Below are 21,983 nucleotides of genomic sequence, written 5' to 3' on the forward strand. Positions count from 1 at the left end.
AAAGTGGAAGAGAAGCAGGAGAAAGTGCTATGTTTGGAGAAACAGCAGAGGCATCATCCCAAGACGCTTCGCTATGTACAAAGCATTTGCTACTCTTGGGCTTAGAAACTTTTTTTCATACGCTGTCTCTTGACCTTGTGGTCCTGTGTGGTTGTCACAGGTCTCTTTTCTTCCTGGCATTTCTCTTCTACTCTCACCTTTGAGTGTGGTGATGATCTGAGCCTCATTCTCCTGTCTCTGCCACCACTGGTTCCACATCAGGAATGTGCCTCCCCAAAATACTATTCCCAGGTAAGGGCTGCTGACAAGCATCCCAGGGTAGCTTTTTCTCTCCGCCTCCCTCAGTGTAAGTTGATTGGGCTGGGTGGGTGATTCAGGACATGGCATGTAGCTCAGTAGAGTCATTTGGATTTCCTTGTTGCTGAGCTTTATAAACTAGGTCCCCTGATTATGACTGCAATTCTCTATACTTGCCACAAATGCTGTTGAAACTGCTTTTTCACTAAGTTTTCTCATTTCTTGCACAGTGACTACCTCTACCCTCCCCAGCTGCTTCCTAAACCTTGGCCCATCCCAGTCCTTTCCAAACTCAGGAGGCTGTTCTCTCCTCTTCTTCCTGCCCCTTATGTTATTTTCTTTTGATCTGACTGCCCCAGAGCCAGAAGGTCGGTGGTTGGAATCCCCGCGACAGGGTGAGCTTGGTCCCAGCTCCTCCCCATTTAGCAGTTTGAAAGCACGTCAAAGTGCAAGTAGATAAATAGGTACCACTCTGGCAGGAAGGTAAACGGTGTTCCTGTGCGCTGCTCTGGCTCGCCAGAAGCGGCTTAGTCATGCTGGCCACATGACCCAGAAGCTGTCTGTGGACAAACGCTGGCTCCCTCAGCCTGTAGAGCGAGATGAGCGCCGCAACCCCAGAGTCGTCCGCGACTGGACCGAATGGTAAAGGGGTACCTTTACATTTACTAATGAGAATTGAGGCTTGAATCTTGTAGAGTCTGAATATGGTGTTGCTTTGGGATCCCTGTGGGTGCTGCATATTGAATCCTAACTTCTTTTCAGTTAGCAGCAGTATTTTGAAGTAGAGATCATATAGGCAACTCAAAATAGCAAGGGATTTTGGCACTTTTCAGTAATTGGTTGCAGATAGCTGTGACCACCCCTCAGCTACTTTGCCTTCCAAGGTAATCCGCTTTGCTGCAGCATTTGCTTCTCTGATGCTCCAAAAGCTGGCATCTGGTTGTTTTTCTACACTTGCCCCTGGAAATGGTTGCACATCTGCAAAGACTTTTTGTGATGTTGAACAATCTGTAAGATCTTACTTTTCAGTGCATCTGTCAGTTTCAGTACTGGTTCTGATCGGTTTCATTAGCTGCCTTGTTGTGGGCTAGCTGACAAATAATGGAACTGTGGCTCCCAGTTTCAATTTGTTTTAATTGTTAGATTACTCAACTAAAGCTTTTGGTGACCCAGCCTGTGCAGAAACGAGCTCTGTTTGTGTGTGGCAGAAATAGCACCAACAAAACTTCAGGGGAGAGAGAAAAAGTACTGTAGAAATAATAGGCCCACTACTTTTCCAGCTGTTAACCAGATAAACTAGCATTAAAAAGTTTTTCTGATGGAATAAATGACTGGGAGGAATTTAAGGTAGCACTATGTCAAATGTTCCATCATCAAAAGCATTTCAGCTTCCTACATGGAACAGTCCCCATACACACACACCCCGCGCGCTGTTCGGGGGGTTCTCCCAAGCCCACAGAGCCAATTTGGGTGTGTGGGTATGGGTGCAAGAGTAGGCAAGGGTGTGAATAGCCCTGTTGACCCAGCAGAAGTCCTTGTTTTTGCTTCTGCTTGAGAACTCATCTGACCTCAGTGTCAAGAGGACAGGTCCTCATAGTTCAGGTAACTGTGTACTTGCAGGCTGAGTAGGTGTGTTGCAGCCACAAGCCCTAGCCTCAACTACTAACCCAAATCTGTGCTGTGGGGAGGTTTTTTCTTTCCTGACCCTAAATATGTGATCAGTCAGGTCCCTCTGGGTGACACATGATATCAGTGTTACATGCTTCCAAATTATAATTAATTATATGGTGCTTTTTAGCCAAAAGGCCCCAAACAGCAGTAAACAGCAGTATTAAAAGAACAAAATATTCAGTAGAGTGCAATAAACTGCCATAAATCAACAGCAAGCAAAATGGTACAAGGCTACCAAAAAAAGAGGACCGAAAGAGAGCCTTTCAAAGCAAGAGGATTAAAGGGTGCTCTCGCCAACTCTACATCTGACACATTTGGTGGCTGTAAATCAGAATAGGCAATAAGAAATACAAAAGAAGCTAACCCCAGCTAGAAGATTTAAGGGTGCCCAAGAAGTGTCTGCAGCCTGGGAGCCAAAAATTGATTGCTGCCTTTGGGTTTGCAGCTGGGGGTCGGGGGAAAGGCCGGGTTGTTCTGTGCCACCTTCAGCACTTGCATCTGCTCGGTTTGTTGTACTGTGGAGGGAAAGAACCCTGATGCACGGCTTGCAGACGAGAGGAAAGCCACATGCGCCTCCCTTGGAGTGCTGAAGACAGCACTCAAGTGGGACCACCCCAGGGTTTTTGAGTACTGGAGGAATAAGAAACTGATCTGGGGTTCACTTGGGCTACAGGTGCAAATCGGCAACTTCAATTATGAAGCCATGCTGTATGCATGGAAAACTAGGTGCTTCCAACCCTATCTCTCTTCCGCTTATGAGGTAAGCGATTGTTGGGCTGGGTCAGTCAGTGATGATCTCTCATTTCTTTTTGCAGCTGACCAGGTATATGGTGACCAAGACATGCATGAAGTGGTCAGGAAGCACTGTATGGACTACTTGGTGAGTGACAGTAGGAATCCAGAGGAGGGTGGGCTTCTGCCTCCCCCTCTAAGCCTGACCTTCAGGACTGTGTGTAGCGGGCATTCTGTATTCTGTGAACACAGGCAGCCAATAAAGCACAGTCTTGCCAATCTAAATCCCTGGCTTTCGCTTCTCCTCCAGCTGTTACTTCTGAGCACTAAGGACATTCTTCCTACGAAAATATTATACCTTCCCTCCTTTGGAATGCTACAAGTGATGCTATGCTACAGCCACTGTTCTTTCTCCTCCTCTCCCAACCACCTCTAAATTATACAGATAAAAACACACACACACATATGTATATGTATATCTCCACAGTGTCTCTTAAAATTGCAGTTCAGGGAGCCATCCATAAACTGCTTGAAAGGTGTTTGGCAGGCCCTTCCCTTGTGGAATCCTGCTGGCACTGAGGGGACTCTTAAGCATTACCCCAACTATACTGAAGCAGCTGCTGCTGCTGTGTGTGTGTGTGTGTGATGTGTTTACAGCTTTCATGTGACTGGGGTAATAATGTTAAATGACCCAACATGATTAAGTTGTTCAACCACTGCCCCATATGTGTGGAACCCGCCTTGAGCAAAACAGTTCTAATGCAGCATGGGAGCCCCTTGTTCTCTTCAGGTTCAGCTCTCCTAATGGGTTTGTGCCAAGAATCCTTTCCTGGAAAGGCTCTCCCACCTCCCCATGCTGTTTCTTGCCCCAAGTGGGAGCCTTTCTCCATCCTCCTAACCTTGAGGCCCTTTCACATTGCAGATGAAGAATGCTGATTACTTTTCAAATTACGTGACAGAAGATTTCACCACTTACATCAACCGGAAGCGGAAAAACAACTGTCACGGCAACCATATTGAGATGCAGGCTATGGCAGAGATGTACAACCGACCTGTGGAGGTTTACCAGTATGGCACAGGTATGCATGGCTCCTACTTCCTGTCCCCTAACCCTTGCCCATGCCAGCCCTGGGCTGGGGATGCCAGCCTCTCAACTGCCCCTATAAAGCGTGGTGATGTCATCCAGCATGTTTGGGCAAAGGGGCAGGGATTATGCTACACCTTTCACTGAGCTGCCATCTCTCCCTTCCAGAGCCCATCAACACTTTCCATGGCATCCATCAGAATGAGGATGAGCCCATCCGAGTGAGCTATCACCGCAACATACATTACAACTCTGTGGTGAACCCCAACAAGGCTACCATTGGTGTGGGACTGGGGCTGCCCTCCTTCAAGCCAGGGGTGAGTCTTTCCTGGATGGGTTCTGGGGAAGGGAGGTCTCTTTAGCCGAGGAGTTCTGTATCCCTCACTACCAGGGTCAGGGCCGTCTCAAGCATGTCGGGCGCCCTGGTGCGGAGATCGCTCCGGCACCCTCTCCCTGGTGGGCGGGCACAGTGTGCAGCACGGCATCTGTGCGGCTTCGCTGCGCGCCGCCCCCTGCCAGCCCGGCGCCCCGTGCCACCCAGCCTGCCCCTAGAGCCGGACCTGACCAGGGTGTCCTCTGGGGGTTGAAAGGTTGGGATGTGGTGGATAAAGAGAGGGCAGGGAGAAATCCAATTGACTAAGATGTGTGCCTGATCATGTAACCTTGCAGTATGATCTGTGTATTTTTATTTATATAAAAGGTTTCTATCTCGTCTTGCTATTATCAGCTACTCAACTTGGTGGTGTTGCATGATAAATAAATAGAAAATCTTGCTTTCCAAATTTGCTTGCTTTTTGTTAATTGGTTGCAGCTGTTTCAGGAAGAAACCATGGAGGGAGATTGGACAAATCATGAATTTGAAATGTTCCCATAGGAAATAATTTAAATGCTCGCCTAATGAATGATTTCCTGGGAATACATTGTGTTCAGAAAGTGGGACCAGCATGTATTTATATCCTGCCTTTCTGCCTAATAACTGGGCTCCAACGCTACTGAGAACAAGTAAAAAATAATACATAATAGAATAATATTTTGTGTTGGGCATGGGACTTTGCACAGGGCTGTTCTCAGGTACTGGCAATTGGCTGGTTGGTGCTGCCTGCAAGCCTTCTTTTGGCCCAGCTGCATCTTTACCTGCCACACCCCGGTGTTATGTTTGGTGCCAGGTGTAGAGCAGGTAGGGCATGGCTTTAAAAATGCCCTTGCAAGCCAAATCAGGCAAGTGAGTCAGAAGTTCCCAGTTGTTGTTATTGTTGTTGCTGCTGCTGCTACTGCTACTACTGCTACAATGACTGTTTCAGCTGCTACCCTTTGAAAATTCCATGGTGCCAGGAGCGGCCCGGGACATTGTGCTGCTAGAGACAAAATCCCCAGTGCAGGGCCCCCCCCCACCTCCTGCCCCCCACTGTCGCCTGGTTCCCAGCACTCAGCACAGCTGGGTGCCCACCACTACCAGCCGCTTGCTACCTCCTGCTCCTCAACCCCTGTGGCAGCAAACCCCTCTACTCACCCCTGGGTTGCCCCCAAGAGGAGTGTGCTGCAGTTGCCAGGGTCAAGGAGCAGGAAGTGGCAAGCCTCCAGCAGCAGTGAGTGCCCAAGTCATGGCTAGTGCTGGGTACTAGTTACAAGGGGAAGGAGATGGGGTGCTGGCTTCACCTGTTGGGAAGGGGGAAGGCATGTTGGTGGAGGGAGGGAGTGGTGGCACCACTGCTGGTAGGGAGGCAGCAGGAGGTACAGCACCCCCCCCCCAAGCAACCATTCACTCGTCTCACGGCTTCTCCTGCTCTCCTCTCCTCTCTCCAGGTGGCTCTTTCTGTTGGCAAATGGGGCAGATGGAGGCGCTAGAGGTCCCTCAGGCCTCAGATATTGCTCAGCTTGATCTGGTGAATGAGGTGGGGCTGAATCAGCCCACCCATCTGAAGGATGGGGCATTTTGTCCAGAGTGCTGGGCCTGCCAATCACCATTGTATTTCTGATGTGGCCATGTGGCGATTCTGGCAGAGCAGGGTGAAGAAGCATGTAAAGAATAGTAGCTGTAGGATGCCTTCCCCAGCCACTTCCAAGCCAACCTCAAAGAGGCTGGAGAAGGATATCTGCTGGCTGCTAGGAGACTATCACCTGTTTCCTCCCCCAGATCTGATAAAGCTTGTCCAGCCACATTTAAGATGAATTAATCTCATCATTCCCTTTATCTACTAGGGAAAAATTTGAATAGATATGTGCTCTTCCAAGACAACCTTTGGGCAAGTTCCTCCCACTCTCACCCAGATTTCTTTATTTCAATTGTGGGCAGAATCCAGATAGCACATTCTGTTTGCCCAAGGATTTCTCCCCTGCATGTATCCCACACCTTTCCCATATCTGCTTGGAAGGCTTGGGGGTGCCTCCTAAAACAAATGGGGAAGGGTGGAGGGAGTTCTGCTGTGCAAGCGGAAATCCTTGTGCTGGCAGGACGCTTACTTGGCACTGTGCTAAAGTACAGTGGTGCCTCGCTAGACGAATTTAATTCGTTCCACGGGTCTATTCTTATAACGAAAAATTTGTCTAGCGAATCCCATAGGAATGCATTGAATTTTTTTTTTGCCCATAGGAACGCATTAATTGAATTTCAATGCATTCCTATGGGAAACCGTGATTCGCTAGACGAATTTTTCGTAAAACGAATTTGTCTAGCGAGGCAACCTCCGCTAGAAAAATCCTTCCTTTAAGCGAAAATTTTGTCTTACGGGGCGTTTGTTAAGCGAGGCACCACTGTATAGTTGCCCCTGTGGTTGTTTTCATGACTGAGAGGGCTTATCTCCTTTTGCTGTTTAAAACACGCAACCAAACTTGTGCAGTGGGTTTGAGCCTGGGACTCCAGTGGGCTTGCTGAACTCCCTCCACTCTCTGTAGTATGCAGAGCAGTCCTTGATGAAGAACGCAATCAAGACATCCGAGGAGTCATGGATTGAGCAGCAAATGCTAGAAGATAAGAAGCGAGCAACTGACTGGGAAGCAACCAACGAGGCCATTGAGGAGCAGGTTGCCAGGGAGTCTTATTTGCAGTGGCTGCGTGACCAGGAAAAGCAGGCCAGACAGGTTTGGTTTATTTCCTCCATGTGTGAAGGGGAAATGAGGGTTTGGGGGCATCTCTGGGATCACCGGAGGTAGGGAAGTGAGTCTTCCCTTCTGTTGAGACTGGCTGTAATACCAGCCTAGCTCAGGGGAACTGATCAACAAGATTGTTGGCCCTGAATAGCATCTCTACCTTTCCCCCTCTCCACAGCCCTGCAAAGCCAGCGCTACCTGCAGCTCCGCCACGGCGGCTGCAGCCAGCGGTTTGGAAGAATGGAGTGGCCGCTCGCCACGTCAGCGCAGTTCGGCATCTTCCCCAGAGCACCCCGACTTGCACAATGAGCTGAACGCTGCCAAGCCACCTTCCCCTGGGAGCACCGCAGCTCTAGCACTTACAAAGCCCCCCTCGCCGTGTGCTCCTGGTAAGTGCCCCATGGGTCAGAGCAGAGAGCAGAATGACTCCTCCGGGTGGGGAGCAAGAGGGCTGAAGCTATGGCAGGGGCTGGGTGAAGTGGCCACTACATCACAGGGAGACAAGCTTGCAGCTCAAACAAGTTTTTTTCCTGGTGTCATCGACACATTCTTCTTGCACACGAAACACCTGCAAGCCGCATAGGTCTCTCTGAGCTCCTGGTTGTCCAGGTGACAGGACAAGGTCATGCAGTTTGCCACTTCCACCACACCTGTAGACACCATAATGCTGTCCTGCTTCAAATCACTGTGGTCCTGTAGAAGCTGCATCTCCTTCGTAAGTTTAGAAGGGGGAGCAGAAGGGCTGTGGTGCAGTTGCCATAATGCACTACTCTGGTGTATTTCTCCACAGCTGCTTCCTCACTTCCATTTTGAAGGGATAGGAGAGAGGGGAGATGAGCTATTTGGCAGCCAAAGTGGGGAATGAGGGAAAGGACAAGATACTTAGCTTTCCTTACCTTAATTTTTTATTATTATTATTATTTAAAAAATGGAGCGCCTTTCCAGTTGCATTGCTTGAGGAAGTTCACACTGACTCTGTTTAAAAACAACCTAGAATCTTAAAATAAATGAAGTAAAATAAAAATACATAACAGTCCTATACATCCCAGGCATAAGGTGTTTCTCCAACCAATAAGATCTAGCTGTAAATGGGTTAGAAGCCATAAATGAGCCTGCAGTGAAAATCCTTAAAGCAAGCTAAACACAACAGAATTAAATAAATATCCCAGAGGCAGAGGGAAGTTTTCACTTAGTAGTGAACTTGGAAAGTCAGATAGGCCTACCTGGAAAGGCTGTTTTACTGTTGAGGTGCCACAGGAGAATGGGAGCGATTCCCCATTCATGCACCCACAGATTTCACCTTCTGTCAGTTTTGGATTTGGAAGATCTTAAGGTATGGGGAGACGGTTTATTAGAACAGAAAAGTAGTGAGGCCAGCAGAGCAAGGGCTTAGTAGCCCTCCATCATAATGGCTTGCAATTCTGGATTAATATTTCTCTCACAGCAGAGGGGGATTTGAGTCTTCACACAGGCCCCTCTATTCTCAGGCCTAAAGGAGGCCAAAGAGAGGACTCACTAGTACAGGATAATGACCTTTCCCTCTGCCTTGGGTGACTCCCTGGATCACTTTATTGCAGAGAGTTGCAGGATGTTCAATTGATGTCTAGTATACCAGACAGAATCCACACAGCCCTAAAAAGGGGGCAGGAATCCTGCCGCAGGATAGTTGCCAATAAAGAATGCAAGAGGTTCTGCCTGTGGATTTCTTCATCTTTTGGCTCTGTGTGTGCATATGTCTGTCTAATATTCATCAGGCTAATAATTATAAGTCACAGATATTTTTCCTACTGTATACAGCTGTATACCAAAAAAGTTTGATAGAGAAATGTTTTTTATATAAAAAAACCAACAGAAAAAATAAATAAAATAAAAAACACTGAGATTTTGGCCATCCCAGAGATTTTGGCCATACTCTGGTTTCTATCAAGGGGCAACCTGAGCATAGGTAAATTATGCCAGAATATGGTCAGACTAATATACATGTCAGGGTTCAGAATCTTTTATCCATCACAGGAAAACACCTGCAAACTTGTTAAGTTTAAATTGCCTTTAAAGGAATAGCAGGGGGGCAGGGCATTGTTGGAGAGTGTGTTGAGAATTGACACTTAGGAGACGAACATCCCCTTTGCATGCAAATAATTCTACCATCCATCTGCACACCTACCCAGGTACAAGCAGCCAGCTTTCTGCAGGCGGTGGCCGAGCAACCCCTCCCTTAGTGTCGTTGTATCCAGCCCTGGAGTGTCGGGCAATAATGCAACAGATGTCACCCACAGCATTTGGTAAGTGCCCTCCCTTGAGCCAAGCATTCAGGTGTTAAGGAGATGTGGCTCCTTAGCCATTCAGAACCATATCTTCTTTTCAGGCATTCTGATGCTATAGCTGAAGACTCCTTCAGTTTTCCAGTACAGTTCAGTGGCTGCTTTTCACAATATATATAACTGCTTAGTGTGTATATGGAGAGGAGACAGGTCAGAATTTGTCATTCTAAGCTTGAGCAAATCTAAAAATGTCAGGCCTTGCGGGAAGATGACAGAAGAGGCGTCAGCTTGAGCAGTTATTTTAAGTGAGGATTTCTGGGCTGCTGGAAACACACCTCAGATCTGTTTTCATTTTGATTTTTTCAGCAGGGCTGCCATATTTCAAAAAGTAAAACCCTGAAAATTGCGTAAGATTCAGGGCAAAGCTACCGGGATTTTCACGAGACTCTGCATGATTTACAGGGCAACTAGCTCTCACATTTTCCCTGGCCCTTGCACAATCTCCTGGGAGTCGGCTGGTTTCTTTGGGAGGAGGATGTCACATACCTCCTTTTGTGGTCTTCCCGCCTAATTCTTCCCTGACTTCATGCTATGGAAATGGTGGGCAGTAGGGTGGGTGGGAAGGCGGAAAAGAAGTGCTGTAAAAAGGAATCATGGCTAGTAGAGCCCTGTGAGTACAGCAAAAGAAAAGACAATAACTGCAATTCCAAAATTGTGTAAAATTCAGATTTTGATTTACAAAAATGAAAAGGGGTGAGAGTTTCAGATGAGCTAGGCCAGGGGTCCCCAGACTTACCGGGCTTCGGGCCGGTGCCCGCCGCGCCAATCGTGCGGCGGGCCGGAGGGTAGGGGAGTGCGCGCGCAGCGGGCTGGAGGGCGGGGGAGTGCGCGCCCGTGCACACACGCACACGGTAGGAAAAAATTCGCCGCAAATCGCTTGTGCGCATGCGTATGGGCCTCCCCTGACCCGGAAGTGCACCGGAAATGACCTCTTCTGGGTCGGGAGAGGCCCATACGCATGCGCACAAAGGATTTTCGGCGATTTTTTTCCGATTTTGAAGAGCGCCGCGCCCCGTAAGAGCGGGCGGCGGGGGTCGTCGCGGGCCAGATTGGGAGGCCAATTGGGCCGCATCCGGCCCGGGGGCCGTAGTCTGGGGACCCCTGAGCTAGGCTGAGTGCCAGAAACTGAAAACTGCTCTGAAACGGGAATGCTTGGAGTATTGAAATGAAGTATTGTTTCACCACTCCTTGAGTCTTATTGTGGCCATTAAGGTGAAAGCATCCAGTCTGGATGGGGGTGGACATGGAACTATGATGCAGTAGAGTGTGCATGGTCGGCTGTGTGTGAGAGCTGGTGGGAGAATGGCTGGTGGCCGGAGTCAAGTGATCCATGACTCCACCTGTGATCACTTCAACCCCTTTGTCTTCCGCCAGGCTTGAGCGACTGGGATGACGACGAGATCTTGGCTTCGGTGCTGGCGGTTTCACAACAGGAGTACTTGGAAAGCATGAAGAAGAGTGCCCTGCACAGAGACAGTGGTTCAGACAAGAGTTGATAACTCGTTTGCATCTCCTGTGTTCGCCTGACACCCCTTAGGTGCATGTTTTGGCAGGACGGATGATAATACCTGGGACCCCTCCCCTCCTCTGCTGCTGCTGATCAAAGCTCCTTCGGCTGCCCTTTTGCCCCGTCATTTTTTTGGCTCTTTGCATCCGACCTCCAATGTGCTTGGGGGGAGAAGCGAGAGAAGGACAGGACCTCCTCTGCAAGGAGCTGGAACACGCACAAACTGGGGCATGCCGGGCTTCGCCCTTCATCGGCCGTTCCTTCATTATTGAATATATCTATATATATGATCCAATCCTAAAGTGAGACCTCCCCAGTTTTGAATGGGAGGGTTGCAGTTTGCTGATAGGGTGGTGGGAAGGTGGACTTCAGGTTGGGTTTTGGGGAGTGGAGAGAAGCGCGGCTGCTTCTGTGGAAGCAGAGTGTGACCGCAGGGCCCACCAGGTTCCCTCACCCTTTGGAGCTGGGGATATAATAATGTTCAAGCATGAAGGGGGTTGGGGGGGGGCTAGCATTGTGTTAACGGTTCTTTCACCTGCCCCCTTTTAACACTAGTATCCTGGCTTCTAACAGAAGGGTCTTAAATGGAGTGGGTCCCTAAACCTACAACCATTTGAAATCACTCCGCCTTCATCTCTGAGGAACAGCTCTGGTCATCTGCAGGAGGACCACCTCCATGGCTGTTTTTTCTTGCTCCAGCCTCTCTTCTCTTTCCCACTTGGGCGTCAGTCGCTGTTTGTTCACATGTGGCCCCTGACATGTGGGAGTGGACCACAGGCTCCCGACTTTTTGCCCAGCCACGTGGTCTCCCTGACGCTGTGCTTGTTGGCTTTCTTGGCCTCTCCCGCTGCTGACTCTTCTGTTCTCCCGGTGCCTAACAGCGGGGTGGGGAGGGACAGGGGGGTGGGGTGGAGAACACACCACTTGTCATTCCATGTCAGCACTTCCTAGGAATGGGCCAGGCCTTTATAGCTGCATCATGGAAAGGAGGTGTCGGTGACAAAATGGGACTCTGGCACAAGATCAGAAGCTGTAGGCGACAACTCTACAATGTTGGGAAGCTCCCAGGTTGTCCTGTGATGAAAATAGACCTTGAATCACAGAGTTGGGACCCATGCAAATGGCGGGGAAACCCGTCCCACGAGGACCCTAGACTGTTGGCAGGCTGGCCTGAAGGTAAATTAACTCCTAGAAAAGAAAGATCTCCGGCAACCTTACCTCTTCCGAGTGTGGTGTCTTCCTAATTACCGCTGTGGTTATACAATCCACCTAATGTGGTCATTTATTTTCTATTCTCGAATCCTGGGTGTGAACAAATGTTTCTGCCTTCCCCATTCATGCAAGGGGCACAGCACCAGTGCACTCAACTACTCCTGCAGCTTCATGTTGTGTCCAAAATTCATGAAGGGCCGGGATTTGCTAAAGGTCCCCTGCCCCCTTGGCATTGCTTTCCTGAGGCTGCAGAGTGGCAGCTTTGAAAAGGGGTGGGAGGGAAGTGGGTAGGTAGTCTACTGCTTTAGGAAGACAGGTTTCAAAGTGGTATTTGGTGCCTGAAATAAAGTATTGATCTATGCTCTACTTCTCTCTTCCCCTCCCCCCCAAAAAAACCCCTTTGTGTTTCACCTGTGAGAAAGGTGACTAACTTCCCTGTGCAGAATGAGAAAATGAAGCAGGAACAGGTTAGGATGTACTTGAAGTCTGAGAACAAAGCAAAATATCCAAGCCTCTTCCTCTGATGTGCTTTCTTTTTCTTACAAAACCCTATCATGGGTAGCCTTTCCTTGTTTCTCCAGGGATCCCTTTATGCTCCGCTCCCATGATTTCCCCCACTGGTTATCAGCTTCTTAGAACTGAACGGTTCACATGGGCCCCACTTGGATGTGCCCTTTGTCCAACCCCATGTGCTGGTTTACTGCCAATTAGATATTAAAAATCCTTGACCAGAAATGCCAAATTCTGCAGGATCATTATAAGCAGAATAAATCATGTAAATATTGCTTTGTTTGATCGAGTAAAGTAATCAAATAGATTTGCAATACATTGCAATGCGTGGAGGATACACACACACACACACACACACACACACACACACACACACATACACAAACTACTTAACAGGTAAACCATTCCTTTAGCCAAGCCTCATAAGGGACAGGCAAGGCCTGTAATAGTCAGACTTACTGGGAAACGTAGAGTGCTGTGAAGGAGATCGAAGGAGGAGTTCCTTTATCTCCCCCCCCCCCAAAATGTTATATTCACCCTTTTCAACTTTTAGGATCTCCATTTTGGCAATTTTAAAAAAGGAATCTGAGATTCTCTGGAGCCTGATGGGTTCCATGACTAAAGGCTGTTTTAGACAACAGTCATCCAGTGAAGCTATGTCTCGTATGTTAGAGTTGAGGTTTTGTATTAGACGGGGGGAATGACCAGTTGAACAAATAAGCACAATATCTCTGGTTGATCTGTTCTTTTGAGCTGGACTTCATTCCTCACTTGCCCTCTCATCCCTGATGCGCCGTCTACTGCTGTTCTCCTGGGTCAGTGACCCATCATTACAGTTGGTGCCCTACAACCAGTTGGGAAGAACAGGTTTTTAAGTGCCACGTGGCAGCCAGGAATTGGCACCTGGTCACATTTCCAATCCAAAGAGAGTTACCTGTATATGTGTCTCTGTACAACTGCGGCTGGCTAATAGGGAGCAGGGACTATTCAGAGAAGAACCTTTTATTTTATAGTAATTGTTTCATTGCTGGGACCAGCCTTCTAGAAAGCGGAAGAGTAGCCAGGCACCATGCCTTAAGTAATTGCCAGTGCCAGCTTATCTATTGTTGCTACATGGGCACCATATAACATAAGCCCCGAAGGAGCAGTCGCCAGCCCTCATATTTGCTGCCATTTGGGCAGAGGGAAGTAGTTGGTAAGCAATTGCAGCCTGCTTCCCTGGGTTGAAATAGCTACTCAAACCATGGCTAAATGAGCTTTTGCAAGTGCTTTGTGCAGCCGTCAGAATAGGGGAAGTGCTATTGGCTAAGCCTAAGGGAGCAGGGAGCAAGACCCAAGTTTGGTCAGGAGAAGAGTCAAGACTTGCCCTACTGTTTTAGGTAAGTGAGCAGGCAGAAAGCAGCTACAAACATTTTACCTGCCATAATCACATACGAGCTGGAACAAGCTGAGGATGTGTACTAGACCTGGTCCACACATGCAGTAGAACAGGCACAGGCAAACTTGGCCCTCCAGATGTTTTGGGACTACAACTCCCATCATCCCTAGCTAATAATAATAATAATAATAATTTATTATTTATACCCCGCCCATCTGGCCGGGTCTCCACAGCCACTCTGGGCGGCTTCCAACAGAAGAATAAAACACAATAATCTATTAAACATTAAAAGCCTCCCTGAACAGGGCTGCCTTCAGATGTCTTCTAAAAGTCTGATAGTTGTTTTCCTTTTTGACATCTGTTGGGAGGGCGTTCCACAGGGCAGGCGCCACCACCGAGAAGGCCCTCTGCCTAGTTCCCTGCAACTTGGCTTCTCGCAACGAGGGAACCGCCAGAAGGCCCTCGGTGCTGGACCTCAGTGTCCGGGCAGAATGATGGAGGTGGAGACGCTCCTTCAGGTATACTGGACCGAGGACCAGTGGTCAGGGATGATGGGAATTGTAGTCTCAAAGCATCTGGAGGGCAGAGTTTGCCTATGCCTGCAGTAGAATAAGGTGACATGACCTTCAGTTGTCAATTATTAGAATGCTTTCCTGTGATTTAAGGGGGTGGGGAAGCTTTGTAAACTAGTATAGGAGGAAGTATGCTGGGATAGAACCTTTCTCCCAGTTTAGTTGCTTTACTTACAGGAAGCAATCAAAAATGGCAAAAAAAACCCTTGAAGTGGTGGTACAGTCTATTAAGATTTTACCACTTCATTCTGCTGCATGTGTATATCAGGCTTCCACAATGGTACATCTATGATAAAAAAAGATTATCAGCTGGCAGGGTCTTGGTCAATCAACTGCAAATCAACCATAGTTAAAACCAGGCATCCCCAAACTTTGGCCCTCCAGATGTTTTGGACTACAATTCCCATCATCCCTGACCACTGGTCCTCTTAGCTAGGGACCATGGGAGTTGTAGGCCAAAACATCTGGAGGGCCGCAGTTTGGGGATGCCTGGTTAAAACCATGCTCAAGGTGGCTAATAACATAAAATACAAAAGTAGTCATAAAGAATAATTAAAACCTCAAAAGGCACACAACCAAATTGAGCAATTTCCACATAAATCATCATAAAACTAAGATAAAAATAATATAAATAACAGCAACAAAAAACCCTAAACAATAACTCAGCCCAAGACTGTTCAGCGGCCTCTGCTTTCGTCTCTGGAGAGTCAGGGCCCCAGGCCAGGTTGCAAGGCAAGAAGCAGGTCTTTGGAGAATGGATAGCTCCGTCTGTAGAGCACGAGACTCTTAATCTTAGGGTTGTAGGTTCAATTCCCACACTGGAGGTTCCTGCATTTCAGGGGGTTGGACTAGATGACCCTTGTAGTCTCGTCCAACTCTTAAGATTCCGGGACTCACAGCCAAGATGGTGCTGAGCACATTGATTTTAATTTTAATCTGTTGCCCTTGAATACACCATTAATCTGCTCCCTGAGGCAGGCTTCCTCCCTTGGGCTCCCGCTCTGCTCAATGCAGGGATGGGGAATTTGAAGGGACCCCCCGCAATATATTGTTGAACTACAGTTCCCCAAATCCTTCACCACTGACTGCTGCTTGGAGCTGCTGGGTGTTTTAGTCCAACCACTTCCAGAGGGCCACGGGTTTCCCATCCTTGGTTTAATGCAACCTATTGCAGTTGCTCTGTCCCAGATAATGTTGTATGGTTGATGCCCTTCTCTTTACAGTTCCTTATCCCTCTGCCATTAATAATTTCTATAATATATGCAGAACCCATCTTTTTGTGTGTGCCGAGAACTAGAATTACCTTGATGTGGAATTTCATATTTTTAGTTCTTAAAAAGGAAAAGGGGTTCAACATAATGCTAAGCAGATTATTCCATCAGTGCAAATGTTTCTGCTTGCCTGATGGAATGATCTGCTCTCCTTCCCCCTGGATGCTGTTATGGGGGTTCTGCTGAACCCCCTCCAGAGCCAATGGTGGTACAGGGGGAGGAGAGGAAAGCCCTATTGTACTAGTGGTAGCCTTAGCACAGGTTTCTGCTGATGGGACCAGTTAGTTGAATCAAGACCTGACAGCCTGTTGAACGAAAGCCCAGGGTCCATGTCCATAATGCAGGGGTGGGGAGCTGCAGGCCCATGGCCAAATGTGCACATCCCGCCTCCCTCTCTTTCTGGCCTCACCAGCTCACCTTCCTCACCTGGCTGAAACGTGTCTTACAAATGTGTCCGATCATGCCTTTTGCTTGTCGGAATGGAGGACAGAGGAGCTCATGTGAGTGAATAGAATTCAGCAGACACTGTAAAGATGAAGTTACATTTCTTGCTCTGCATGCGAACCCCAGAAGGGAGTGTGACCCCTGGGCTGAAAAGGGTTATGTGCCCCTGCTGTAATGCGTTAGCTCTGTCTTCCCACTGTCTGCGCAAAACTGCAGCCATAGGCCAATTCAGTTCCTTATTCATGAAAACATGGTAGTTTTGGAATAACATCTAGATTCAGATTATGTTGATAAACGGCCTGGGCGGAAGACTAAAGACTTGCTCTACAATATGAATAGGCAAAAAGAATAATAGACAGATGAAATGGTTGGAAGGGAAGTTAGAGCACGCCTACAGGGTCAGGATGAAGATTGAAAGTGTTAGGAAGAAATAGGAGGAAATCCCTCATTGTGACACCACAGGAACAGGAGTCTGGGTCAGGCCTGTGAAATCTCAGCTCAGAGGTATACGGTCCTACATTTCCTTTCAACAGAAGCAGGAGAGGAGAAATTTGCCATTCTAGCCTCCTGCTTTTTGACATTTCCTGGACAAACCGTTCCCATGGCATTGAGTCCCAAAGGTTAACATTGACCTCAGCTTCTTGGGGTGGAGACAGAAGGCATGAGGAAAAGGCATTTAAAGGAATCCACCAGCACTTTGCGTTGGTCCCATCCCGATTCAAAGCCAGTCTGACTGGGTCCTTTGGAATGGGATGACATTCCTGTGCAGCCCGGGGCATGCAAGTGGTCAAACCAGATGCACAAGTTTCCAGCCCTTAGTGAACACAAGCGCTGAGTACACAAGCATTTGCTTTTGAAATGCGCCTTGCTCAGATTAGCAGATTGCTCCTCTGGTGACTAACGTCTCAAGCATCAAATTCCTCACAAGTCCTAACTGAATCCCAATATCTCCTTCATATAGCAACCACCCCTTCAACTATCGCTCTTGCTCCCATTATGACTGGGCTTTTCCAGATACGGTAGTGTCCCATTAGGTTCTGACCAAAAGTTATTCTCAATGCACTTGGTTGGATCCAGGCTAACAGCAAGACCCTCCTGTGCATATCTATGGGACTTCCTTCCAGAAAACTGGGTATACAATTGTCTGGAAAAATTACACGCTGGTTAGTTTAACATCTGTCCTGGGAAAACTGGTGGGAAATGTTTTTACAGATAAAATGAGCATATAGAAGCAGAAGCCTTGCTAAACAACCAGCATGGCTTCTGCAAGGATAAATTCTGTCTCCTAACCTATTAGTTATTTGAGCGTGTCAAAGGTACCGTAATCTAGTTAACAAAGTGTACAGTGGTACCTCGGGTTAAGAACTTAATTTGTTCTGGAGGTCCGTTCTTAACCTGAAACTGTTCTTAACCTGAGGTACCACTTTACCGGTAGCTAATGGGGCCTCCCACTGATGCCGCACAATTTCTGTTCTCATCCTGAAGCAAAGTTCTTAACCTGAGGTACTATTTCTGGGTTAGCGGAGTCTGTAACCTGAGGTTACCACTGGTCCTGGACTTTCAAGAAGCTTTCAAAGTACCTCACCCAAAACTTCAGAGTAAGCTTAGCTGTCAAGGAATCCTCTTGTGGCAAGATCCTCTTGCGGGTCAGAAAATGGTTAAGTAACAGGAAGCAGAGTAGAAATAAAGGGACTGCTCTCCTTGAGGAGGGGTGTAGAAAGTGGAGCCCCACAAGGGTCAGTACACTGGGACCTGTGCTAAACGAACTAGGTTTAGGGGTGAGCAGCGAGGTGGCCGGCCAAGTTTGCTGCTGATACTAAACCGTTCAGGGTCAATTGAACAAAAAGAGATTGTGACAAGCTGCAAAGGGACCTTTCCAAACTGAGTGAACGAGCCATAAAATGGCAAATGCAATTCAGTGCAAAGTGGGGGGGGGGGGTTGGGGCAAAAATTATTAATTTCACATATACACTCATGGGATTTGAACTTGGTGACTGACCAGAAACGAGACCTTGAGCTCGACGAAGATGTCAACCCAGTGTGCAACAGCTCTGAAAAAGACAAAATCCATTCTGGGGATAATTAGGAAGTGAATTGAAAAGAAAGCTGCTGATGTCATAGTGCTGTTATACAACTCTTCGTTTGGAACTCTCTGTACAGTTCTGGTTGCCTCACATCAAGCAGGATATTGCGGAGTTGGAAAAGGTCCAGAAAATGGCAACCAAAATGATCAAGGGGGTTGAGTGACATTTCTATGAGGAAATATTGCAGCATTTGGGACTTGTTAAAGAAAAGGTGAGTAGGAGGGGACATGCTAGAAGTGTAAATTATGTATAGCATTCGGAGAGTGGATAAAGTTTTTCTCCCTCATTGCCCTAGAACTCGTGGACATCAATTGAAGCTGAATGTTGGAAGATTCAGGACAGAGAAAACAAGGTTCTTCACACAGTGCATAGTGAAAACTGAAAACAGGATGTTGAACTAGGTGGGCCTCTGGCCTGATCCTACAGGCCTCTTATGTTTTTAATGAACATGACCTGGGTTCATTAATCTCAATGGGTCTACTCTAAGTGGAATTAGCATTGGGTACAACCTTGAACGCGGGTGGCACTGTGGTCTAAACCTAGGTCGGCAGTTCGAATCCCCGCAACAGGGTGAGCTCCTGTTGCTTGGTCCCAGCCCCTGCCCACCTAGCATTTCAAAAGCACGTCAAAGTGCAAGTAGATAAATAGGTACCGCTCCGGTGGGAAGGTAAACGGCCTTTCCGCTTAGTCATGCTGGCCACATGACCTGGAAAGCTGTCTGTGGACAAAACGCCGGCTCCCTCGGCCTATAGAGCGAGATGAACGCGCAACTCCAGAGTCGTCCGCGACTGGACCTAATGGTCAGGGGTACCTTTACCTTTACAACCCTGAAACCTTAAAGAATTGTATCTGTGGCAGAGGTATGAATACGAACAACATTATTAAACAACATTATTAAAAGATGCTCCTCACATTTCCTTCAAAAGTCCAAACAAAGAAAAAACTGACAGAAAGCAGAAGACAGGCAGTGTCCTTGGTCAATGGGGACATTGGGAGGATACAAATACTTCAGAAATGTTTGCACTGATGGAATGATCAGAAGAGGGAGATGAGCTCCTCAAATTCCCTTCTAGCATCCCTTATTGTTTGCTTGGATTTCGATGAGTGTACTCTGAGTAGGACTAGCATTAGATGCAGCCCTAAGTCTCCTACACACTTTTCTTTAGATATTAAGGCTGTAATCCTGACTCAGTTTACCTGGTAGTACAGCCCAGTGAATTCAATGGGACTTACTTCTGAGTAGATAGGGTTAGGATTGCACTTTTACGCACTTGCATACCATTTAGAAAGCCCCGTTGAACACAGTGGAACTGGTTTGCGTAAACGTGTGGGCTTGCATTGCACATTTTTGAAATGTTAAATCTAGTCTACTGTAGGACAGCTAACCTGCTTCCCCTATTTCAAAACGTCATCATAAAATAAGCCATAGCAGGATTTTAAAGCATTCAAGGAAGATAAGCCATACCCTGAAAATAAGACATAGTGATAGGCGCAGCAGCAATGCCGGCCACGGTAGGAAGAGGAGGAAAAAATAAGACATCCCCTAAAAATAAGCCATAGTGTGGTTTTTTGAGGAAAAATAAATATAAGACGGTGTCTTATTTTCGGAGAAACACGGCATCGGGGACCTTCAAATTCAAACCCCCTCCACCCAGGCTGGCTTAACCATGAACCAGTGATGGGACTTGTAGCCCAGCAACATCAGAAGGGCAACAGATCCTCCTTTACTAGAACCATTTTGGTTTTGTTATATTTTTAACCAAAAGCATCAACAGCCCCTTTGCTCCTGAATCATCTTGACAACCCCAGGCAGCTGTGAACTTGGTTATTCATTTGTCCTCTAAACACCAAACATCACTCTGCTGCTTCTGTCCCATCCTGTTCTTTTTATCCAAGTATTACATATTTCTGGATGTGTCAAGCTGAAAGTCTTCAATAATAATAATAACAACTAACAATCAGATCTAATGAGATTAAATACACTATTAAATGTTGGAGTTTTAACAGAGAAACTGTTGTCCAGTTTTCCAGCACACCTTTATTACGAAATCAGCAGACACCAAACTTTTGCAGACAAAATCCTCATCTCCCACTGGACTGTGATGGATTTTGTCTTCTGTTGTATTTGATGTGGTGCAAAACACCTGCAATCTGCCTTTGCTCTTTAAGAGCTCAGTGGGGACAGACCAAAATCCTATCTAATCCTCTTTCCCAGTGTGCCCAACCAAATGCCCCAAGAAGCCCACAAGCAGCAGCATATGAAGACAACAGTCTTCTCCCATAGGGAAGAAGTTCCGCTGATGTCCATGGAAGTCAATCCCAGGTAAACATGCACCAAGCTGTAGTGCAAAATGCACGGTTTTAAAATGACAACAGAGATGGGGGCAGTGCAGAGTATTTATGCATCCTAATTCAGGGATAGCCAATATGGTGCACCCCAGATGTTGCTGGACTCCAACTCTGATCAGCCCCAGCCATCCTGACCAATGGTGAGGGATGATGGGAGTTGTGGTCTAGCAACATTTAGAGGCACCGCACCGGCAACCATTGACCCCTAATTCATTCATACTTTTTTTAAGGAGAGGGGAGAAAAAGATTATTTGTTTAAAATGGTTTAGGGTTGTATCCAGGGTTAGTCCTATTTAGAGTACATCTATAGATTCATCACAGGTGTACCCACGGGACGCGGGTGGTGCTATGGTCTAAACCACAGAGTCTAGGGCTTACCGATCAGAAGGTCAGTGGTTCGAATCCCCGCAATGGGGTGAGCTCCCGTTGCTTCGTGTCTGCTCCTGCCAACCTAGCACTTTGAAAGCATGTCAAAGTGCAAGTAGATAAATAGGTACCGCTCCGGTGGGAAGGTAAACGGCATTTCCGTGCGCTGCTCTGGTTCGCCAGAAGCGGCTTACTCATGCTGGCCATAACCTGAAAACTGTACGCCGGCTCCCTCAGCCAGTAAAGCAAGATGAGTTCCGCAACCCAGAGTAGTCCGTGACTGGACCTAACGGTCAGGGGTCCCTTTACCTTTATATTCATTAATTTCAGTAGGTTTACTCTAACTTGGTTATATATCTGAAGAAGTGTATCTGAAGTGTATCTGAAGAAGTGTGCATGCACACGAAAGCTCATACCTACGACAAACTTGGTCTCTAAGGTGCTACTGGAAGGAATTTTTTTATTTTTTGTTTCGACTACGTCAGACCAATACGGCTACCTACCTGTAACTTGGTTATATATAGTCATTTGCAACCATTAACCTCTGACCCACTAAAGCTCAGACCTTGTGATCAACAAGGTCTAATTGACAAGTCAGCTGCGTGGAAATTGTTCCCAAATCATCAGTGCAGCATGATTCTACGCAAGTTTTCTTAGAAGCAAATCCCACTATGTTCAATGTGGGGTTCAGTGCACGGTATTTAAATATGCAGTCAACTCTTAAGTATATTTATTTTAATTAAGTCCCAGTGGGGTTTACTTCCAAGTAGGAGCGGGTGGCGCTGTGGTCTGAACCACCAAACCTCTTTGGGCTTGCTGATCAGAACGTCCATGGTTCAAATCAGCACAATGGGGTGAGCTCCTGTTGCTCTGTCCCAGCTCCTGCCAACCTAGCAGTCGAAAGCACTTCAGTGCAAGTAGATAAATAGGTACAACTGTGGTGGGAAGGTAAATAGCGTTTCTGTGCGCTATGGTTTCTGTCACAGTGTTCTGCTGCGCCAGAAGCAGTTTAGTCATGCTGCCATGACCCGGAAAGCTGTCTGCGGATAAACGCCGGCTCCCTCGGCCTGAAAGCAAGATGAGCGATGCACCCCATAG

At 47.4% G+C, this 21,983-nt stretch overlaps 1 protein-coding gene across 3 annotated transcripts in view; it reads left to right on the forward strand.

Moving 5' to 3' along the window:
* The window catches only part of OTUD5 (OTU deubiquitinase 5), a 50,082-nt gene extending 37,387 nt beyond the window's left edge, over positions 1 to 12,695 (forward strand). For all 3 annotated transcript variants that reach the window (XM_060268659.1, XM_035140744.2, XM_060268660.1), the window contains 7 exons: positions 2,784 to 2,848; positions 3,623 to 3,779; positions 3,953 to 4,101; positions 6,677 to 6,862; positions 7,050 to 7,260; positions 9,040 to 9,153; positions 10,567 to 12,695. In XM_060268659.1, coding sequence (XP_060124642.1) covers positions 2,784 to 2,848; positions 3,623 to 3,779; positions 3,953 to 4,101; positions 6,677 to 6,862; positions 7,050 to 7,260; positions 9,040 to 9,153; positions 10,567 to 10,688 — 1,004 coding nt within the window. In that variant the 3' untranslated portion in view covers positions 10,689 to 12,695. The remainder of the gene's footprint in view (positions 1 to 2,783; positions 2,849 to 3,622; positions 3,780 to 3,952; positions 4,102 to 6,676; positions 6,863 to 7,049; positions 7,261 to 9,039; positions 9,154 to 10,566) is intronic.
* Positions 12,696 to 21,983: the final 9,288 nt, after the last annotated feature.

Source organism: Zootoca vivipara, chromosome 16 (genome assembly GCF_963506605.1).
Source record: "Zootoca vivipara chromosome 16, rZooViv1.1, whole genome shotgun sequence".
NCBI classification, from domain to species: Eukaryota; Metazoa; Chordata; class Lepidosauria; order Squamata; family Lacertidae; genus Zootoca; species Zootoca vivipara.